The sequence below is a fragment of the Cystoisospora suis genome (genome assembly GCF_002600585.1).
Source record: "Cystoisospora suis strain Wien I chromosome Unknown contig_4216, whole genome shotgun sequence".
NCBI lineage: Eukaryota > Apicomplexa > Conoidasida > Eucoccidiorida > Sarcocystidae > Cystoisospora > Cystoisospora suis.
In genome coordinates, this window is record NW_027157008.1 from 1 (window position 1) to 7,888 (window position 7,888).

The window sequence follows — 7,888 nt, forward strand, 5'->3', positions numbered from 1 at the left end:
AAGATATTGCTGCGTCCATTACAGTGACCACCGGAGCAACTGCCGTAAAGACAGCCCGCCGAGGTTACACAACTAAAAGTCGAAGAATGAAGCACACGATTCCAAGATCTACGCGCTGCTTGTTCTCAAGAGGTCGCCCGTCACATATTCTTTTACCCGTGATACATATCTACACGCATATGCGTTTACATATCTAAAATAAAAAAGCAGATACATACAACAGCCCTAGAGCACCACTGCCGGTCCCTCCCTTGTTTCGCTCCTGTATGCACATACGGAAAGAGGTCGGTCTATACGTCTGTGGCAATGCAGTTGAAGAAGAAATCGCACAGTGCGAGTCTTCCTCGAACCTTCAATCCCGGCACCGTGTTTAAGAAAGCCTTGCCAAGTATTTTGATCAACAGTATGATTGAAACTTCCCCGAGCAGCCCGTCTTCCTGTGTACTCATCCAGTCTCTCTAAAACTGTACGACTACTCTTCTGCCGAAAAGCCTCGAGGTACTGCTTTGTCTGAGCATCGTCAACACACAGTGGTAGTCGTCATCACCTGGTACAGAGAGCTACTGCTGCGACATTATTGCGGACAACAGAGAGGCGAAGAAAACTGATGTCGGAAAAAAAGCGAAAGCACAACACGTGCTAGGAGTGTAGCCGGTGATGAAAGGCGGCCTCGTGGCTACGAGAGAGGGAAAGGACTCGTGTCTGGGAAACTAGCGTAGCGCTGCATGCGTTTTGTCGAACCTCAGATTTTGTCGGGGCACTATGTGAAGAGAGACCAAACCAGCATCGTTGCTCTTTCCAGGGAGATCAGGTCAGACAGCCGTCGCACAGATAAAAGAAAGACAATACGACATTATAGTTTCGCCCTCTCTTGCAGGCAAATAGACAGTGACGTTGGTGAGAAGCTGAGTTCAAAGACACTGTCTTGGGTAGCTTTCTTTTCGCAGTCGGCTACTTCGGGTGTGTTTGCTCAACTGCTTCGTGAGTGCATTAGTCTTATTCTATAACGACCTCTTCCCGAGCGTCGAGAAATCATGACATTCAGTTCCCTGACACGGAAGAAATGAAACAATAGGGAGAAGGAATAGATGCAGTGATCTGTTTCGGTTTCGTTGCCTCTTCTACACAACGACTAATGTACAGTTTACCTAGCAGCGACCGAAAAGCTACGAGAACTCTGGGTTTTCCGTAGCAAGGGCGGGTGGACGGTGGACGCCACTATACTACAGGGAGAAAGCGTCAGATCTGTGATATCGGAAAGACGCTCCTTACTTCATATGTACCCTCTCTGTTCTCTGGCCTGCTGCAGGGGCAACTCACTGCGACTCGCTACAAGTCAACTTTTATCTACTTCTCACCTGCTGCCTCCAGCTTCCTCCGATAACGAATAGAAATGACCCTATCTGTGAAGCAAGGATGTCTGCAGAAGCTACGCCGTCGGATACTTCTCTTGTGAGCCCAGTTGCACTGGCAAAAGTCGCAAACAACGAGTCCCATGATCGCGGCAGTTGCTTTTGTTATAATTCTCTGTGTTGACGTACTCATCGCATACACCCTAAATGGGCATGAAAAAGAAGAGGAGGTTGACCGCATATGCCTGCTGCTCTTCACTTCCTAGGTACTGGTAAGGGTGTCTGTAAAACCCAACAAGAATGTCGGCAACTGAATCAACTGCAGAGAGAGCCAATCCAGTCTCAGGTTGACTGAAGCCAGAAAGAAACGAAGCACACACTCCAACTCGCGGCATGTTCGAGGAACGGGCCTCTGCACTCGTTTCCTCAGGACTGCACAGCCGACTACGCAAAGGTGTTCGATACACACATACATATATTCGAAGGAACGAACCACAGCCCGGGATGCGCCAGGCGCACGTGTTTTCTGTGACCCTTTCTCTGGTCTTCGTACGGAACAGGCTCAGTCGGGAGAGTCCCTGACAATGCAGTCAGGGGCCCTCGATTGTGCAGCGCTGATAAGAGAACTCAGACGCTTCCCCAACACACATTCCTGGCGAAAAAGAATCTCTGAGTCCTCCGACAAGAAGCGACACTGCGCAGTGGGAAACTGCCGTTTCCGACGGCAATGCGGTCTCCCCTGAACCGCAGCTCTCAACACTGACGCCCGGACGCCATCTCCCCGACCGAAAGCCTACGTAGAATGACAGGTCTAGCAAAAATCTCGAGACGTGTTCCCCTCCTTTTGCCAGCAGTTTTTCTCACTAGCCGTCACAGCCATTTACACCGCGGCTGTCTCCGTCTGTAGAAAACGCAGGACCGGTCTTTCCTTTGAGAGATTCCGGGGTTCACGTCGCTGTGTGGTGCCGTCCCATCAGTGTTTCCCTTGCTGCATCCACCCCGCTTCGCCTCCCAATACTCTTCTCTCTTGCACGCCCGGAAGAGCCACAACGAGAACCGCAAAATGTGTGCGTTACCTCCGGTGCCCCACCGCGACACCGTATGCCTAACCCTGGCAGCGCCGCCGTATCCTCACCAACCCCTCCTAGGGCAACGGGGACCCTCTGCCTGCCGACCCTGAAGAGTGGTAGAGTGGACGGGAAGGCAACATATGATGAACTTGGTCGGGTCGAACTTGCAGCGCAGTGGGCCGACAAAAGACCAGCTTCGCCCTGACGAATCCGCAGTCGCCCTCCGGCGTGTCCGGAGTACTGCGAGAAACTCAAGCGCGCAGTATGGAGCACAGCGAGCAGCCTGAAACCGCGCTGTTCCTTAGACAGCACACCCGCAAGTGAGGCCTGCTTGTCTGCTAGGCAGTTGCCGTTGAGGCATCCTGGGTATCTGGGCGAACTTTGACACACACTCTAAGGTCAGGTGCCGCATCAGCTTCCGGGATCTTGGGCCCCCCTTTCACAAAAAGACGCTTCAGAGTCGCAAGACGTCTGAACTCACTGCTTGATTTGCATGGCTTGAGCGAAATGAAGGAGTTCGCCTAAGAAGGAGATAGAAGGGAACGGCCAGAGCAAAGACGGCTCCAGCCAACGCGTACGCTAGCAAAAAATTCTGTTTCGACACCGCCGCAGCGACCGCGAGTGAGACTCCTACCGCCACGACGAAGACAAAAAGCAAAACTGAGGCAATTTTCAGCTGTGCTCGGAGTCTTGCTACACCAGTTCGGGGAGACCTGGGCCGACGGTTTCCAGTATGGCCGGGTTCCGGCAGATCACCGAGACCGCCGGAGGGGGGCAGGAGCTGGAAGCTCTCCACTCCAGGTCCAGAGGTAGGATTATCAGGATATCCGAAACAAGCTGCGTCGAGAGTACCATATTCACCAGTGAGAGCACCGGCGGACGTAGCAGCCAACAGAGGCGTCTCTTCACCTGAAAGCGCGCGGGGTGCCGTCCCGGACATATCCTGAGGGGATCCCCTGTACAGCCTCGAGGCTGCCAAACAGATCACAAACCGAAACGCTGCCACCGAGATTAACAGCATACCGACAACAGCAGCACCCCTGGCAACCCGCAGTAGACCACGCACACCAGACGAGTCGACACGCCGCCCACTCGAGCGGCTGCTTGACTCCCTCCTTGACACTCTGGATCCTGAGATACTCTCTCTTTTCAGCTGGTCCCAAATCTCCTCCACGGCAGTCAGCGGCGCGTTCGACGAGGCTGGATGGAAGGCCATGCCTCCCCCTTCCTCCCTCTCACCTCGAGTGGCAAATTCTGAGCTATCCATTGTCCGGATTCTCAAACCTCACCCAGGAAAGATGAACTCTCGGTTTCCTCCGCAGAAAGCACCGGAATGCTGTCCTGAACGCCCCGACTCAAGGCCGCTGCCTCTCCTCCTCCCTCCCAGTAAGCTGCCGGTGTATGTACGACGGCGCGAACCCCGTAAGCAGCCGTGTCTAACTTTGAGGCCTCCGCCCCGAACTCAGCCTAGCACTCCCTGGCTTCGAAAGACCACGAGACGGGATGCATCATGCCTGCTTACTTCACAAGAAGCATGTAAAAACTGCCCACTTGTGCACAGGCGCCGGCGTTGTAAGCATCAGATCTCGTATAGCGAGGAAGTCGGAGGTACAAAGGATTGTTTTCTCGCGCCCCGTGGACTGCCCCCGACGCACTTGGGTTTGGTCTCATTTGTGTGCCTTGTCTGAAGGCGGATGCGCTGGACGGGATGATCTCCCGGTCTCATCCTTGGGCTGGAGAGATATTGCCATTCAAAACAGTTACCTCGTGGGAAAGCAGGGCGTCCCAGATATGCTGACGAGGCCACGCCTTACTGAGGTCCCCGGCCATCGGTGCAAAACAACTCATACAATCACCTGGTCATGGCTCTGGCCGCCCCCTTTCCCCGGAAAAAGTCATTGTAGGTGGCTGACGCGATCCCCCCAGGGGGAAGTGCGAGCAGACGGAGAGCTAGCTAGACAGCACCGTTCTTGACCCAGAGAAAAAGTGCGAAGCAGAAAAACGCCTATCATTTCCTAGTATACTACGGTACGAAAAAGCCACTTCATCGCAGCTATCCGGGTAGACGCTGTGCACCATCAAAGAAGAACAAGGAGGAAAAGACCCACAGCCGACACTCGTCACACAACCGCTGATGTTTTGGATATTATTACTACAGCATCTCCGCCAAACGCGGATTCCTGTGTCGTTAATTTGTCTTCCTTCTACAAAAAACGCTACGGTCCCCTCATGAACGCACGAAGTAGCGATTTTCCCAGCTGCCTTTTCAGGTAATAATCTGCAAAGCTCGTACACTATTCCGGCCACAAGCCCGAAACCAAAGAGAACACCAACTCAGTCCGGAATGAAACGAAGATACAATGTTTTTCTGAAACGGAATACCTCGCGACGACGTATAATCGTGTGGACGGACGGAGAAACAGCGATCCCGGACTGCGTGAAGGACGGGTCGAGTTGCACCCTACGTCTAAACCCACATGCGAACCAGTCGCCTTGGTCCCGTCAATTTCGGACAACGATCGTACAAACAAAAGGCTACGGAAAGTATTTCATGCGTTTTTCTCTGGTAGATAGCTACTTTTGTTCACGATGTCGTACGCGGAAAAGTGGAGAGAGTGCACGAAGTACTCAGTCTGTCGGAACGCTCTCTCCTCTTCGTGGTTTCGTACTGTGACGCAGGTGTGGTGACTATGTTCTGCCAACGCACACGCGTGGCAGTCAGTGTCCTGCTTTGGTTTAAAGCAACGAATGTTGCGCCTGTCGAGCGCTTTGCTATAGGATGCCCGCCTACTGCGGCAAGTGTCGTGCAGGCCCCCCTCGGTCGCGCGGCGCGCAGCAGCTGAAGAACGTGTACAATAAAAGGCTTACACCTATTGGTGTCCGTCTCAGTCCAACTGAAGCAGTTGAAGAACGTGTACAATAAAAGCCTTACACCTACGGGTGTCCGTCTCAGTCCACCTGAAGTCTCTAATAGTTCGTGTAGGGAACGGTGGCACGGCCACGCTCCGTATGATCGGTAGGCTGTGTAACGTGTCAGTTTCGTTCCAAACCAGCTGCCTCGGAGGTCACACTCCTGGAGTTGAGTTGGTCCAGACTGTGAACGTGACGTCTTGTTCCCCGAGGCACTCCACCCGGGGAGCATGGTCGTTTGACCCACATCTTCTGGTTCCAGGACCGACGATTCAACCCGAATCACGCCCGCCTGGCTGAGCGGTTTGAACGTGTTCTGGACTTGCCTCGGTAGGGTGATGCCTCCGTGGTGAAGTATCTGGAATATATCATTGAAAAGGGGAGTCTAACGCCAGATCCAAGGAAAGTGGAAGCCTTGAAGTACTGCGGAAAAGTTGGAGACCGTTAAGCAAGTTCGAGGGTGTCTAGGATTAGCAGGATATTACAGGCAGTTGATCAAGAACTTCAATGAAAAGGCCAAACCGTTACATGATCTTCTGTGTGAGAAAAGCGCACTACTATGGAGGCACAAGCATTCTCGGGCATTGAGAGAATTGAAAGACGGCTTGATCAATGTAGCGACTAGTGGTAGATCTTTAACCCAGATCTACCACTAGTAATAAAGACCGACGCTTCCAATTATGCGGTGGGAGCAATTCTGGACCAAGATGGTTGTCCTATTGCGTTCGACTCAAGAAAGAAAGCTGGAAGAGAACTATTCTACCCGGCGTAGGAAAGTGAGTTGATGGCCATTGTGTACGCTTTAATTAAGTGGAAACATTTCATTGGAAGAAGACCAGTAACTATAGAAACCGATCATGCAACTCTTAGCGGCATGTTAACTCAAAAGAAAGTGACTACTAGCTTAGGGTACTGGCTAGATAAATTGGCGAATTGTAACTTTCGTGTGGTATATAAGCCTGGGAGACAAAATGTAGTGGCGGATATGCTGAGTCGACGACCAGATCATAAGGAGAAAGTTATGACCTTACTTGAGACCCCGCGGGAGGAGGAAAGGGACAGGAAATCCATAGAGAAACCGAGACGATTAGAGTGGGGGAAAGCTTATAGAGAGTGTACTGACTTCAAAGAGGTCGTAAAACGTGTGAAACTTCAGGGGTAGATGAAAGTACGGGAGTTAACATCCCTTTGATAGAAGGAGGGAAAGAATACCAGTGGGAGGAACACCTGTTGTGGATCAAAGTGCATGAAGGGTGGAAGTTGTGTGTACCGACAACCGATAAAAGAAAGGAGATACTTCAAAGTTTCCATGACTTATTGGCGGGACATCCAGGGATAGAGAAAACAACGTCGGATATCGAACGAATCTTTTGGTGGCCAGACATGAGTTTGGATTTCGAAAGGTATGTTGAATCACGTCCAGCCTGTGCTCAAGGAAGGCTTCTTACTTGAAATATGGGGGGTTACTACATCCATTACCTACGCCGAATTTCCCGTGGGAGGGTACTAACGTCGACTTAATCATGGGTTTAGCCAAAGGGAAGAACAACTGTGATGCTGTCGTTACATTTATATGTCAACTAACCAAGATGGCACACTTTGTACCTACATATCAAGCGATCGGGACCGAGGAACTGGGACATATATTGGTGAGGGAACTTATTAGACTTCATGGTGTACCATCAGCTATTATCAGTGATCGTGATAGCCGATTCACCAGTGAATTATGGAGGGGGATGTGTAATCGGCTCAATATCTCTCTGAAGATGTCCACTGCTTACCACCCTCAGACCGATGGTCTAGCAGAAAGAACAAATCAAACTGTAGAGCAAATGATCCGATGTGCAATTTGGGGTGATGAACGTAAGTGGGTGGAGGTGTTAACTGTAATAATGTTGTCGGGCGACGAGCGATGAAGCTGTCGCCCCAGGGAGGTTGAGGGAAGGTGTCAGAGATTTTGCTCTGACCCGTCTCAGATCAATGTTAGAACCACGCGAATCTAGCTACTTTAGGGAAGTCAGGGGTAGAAAGGGAGTAAGCAGTAGACAAAGTATGGTAAGAAATAGAGTAGTAAACGTAAAGTAGGTTCGGTAACAGTGTTAGGTGGGTGTTACCGATGTCAGAGATTTTTGGAATCTTGAGGCGTGCTAGTAAAACTAGGGTTAAAACTTTAATCTCGTCGTAACTTTTAAGCCTGTAGTAAAGAATGAAGTTTTGGGGTGGATAACCATTGGGAAAAAAGGGGGAATTCCTGTGTTTAAGGATAGGTCCTGCGTAGAACACGAGCGGTCGGAGAATCCGACCAGTGTTCTGACCTCCTCGGCGAGCGAACCGAGCGAGGGAGGCGCGGAGACGCCGGAGTCAGGAGACAGACGAGCCGAAGAAGGACACGAAGCGAAAGAAAAGATTAATTATGAAAATAGGGGGACAATTTTTATTGGGAGGAAGTGATTTCCTCTAAATTAAGTTGATCGAGTGCTTTCGTGATCGAATGAGTGGAACTGGGGAAGTGTCGTGGTGTTGAGTTTCACCGCCGTTGTCGTGTGTGTGAATCGG

The 7,888-nt window shown here is 51.2% G+C and overlaps 1 protein-coding gene across 1 annotated transcript; it reads right to left on the reverse strand.

The window, feature by feature from the left end:
* Window positions 1-1,712: 1,712 nt before the first annotated feature.
* Window positions 1,713-4,802, reverse strand: CSUI_007827 (uncharacterized protein). Its single transcript, XM_068067970.1, has one exon. The coding sequence runs from the start codon at window positions 3,687-3,689 to the stop codon at window positions 2,877-2,879; it is 813 nt and encodes a 270-aa protein (XP_067920054.1). The 5' UTR covers window positions 3,690-4,802; the 3' UTR covers window positions 1,713-2,876.
* Between the last annotated feature and the right edge of the window lie 3,086 nt (window positions 4,803-7,888).

Excerpts from the sequence above, each read along its gene's own strand:
- CSUI_007827 (XM_068067970.1), bottom strand. The coding sequence starts at position 3,689 with ATGGATAGCTCAGAATTTGCCACTCGAGGTGAGAGGGAGGAAGGGGGA.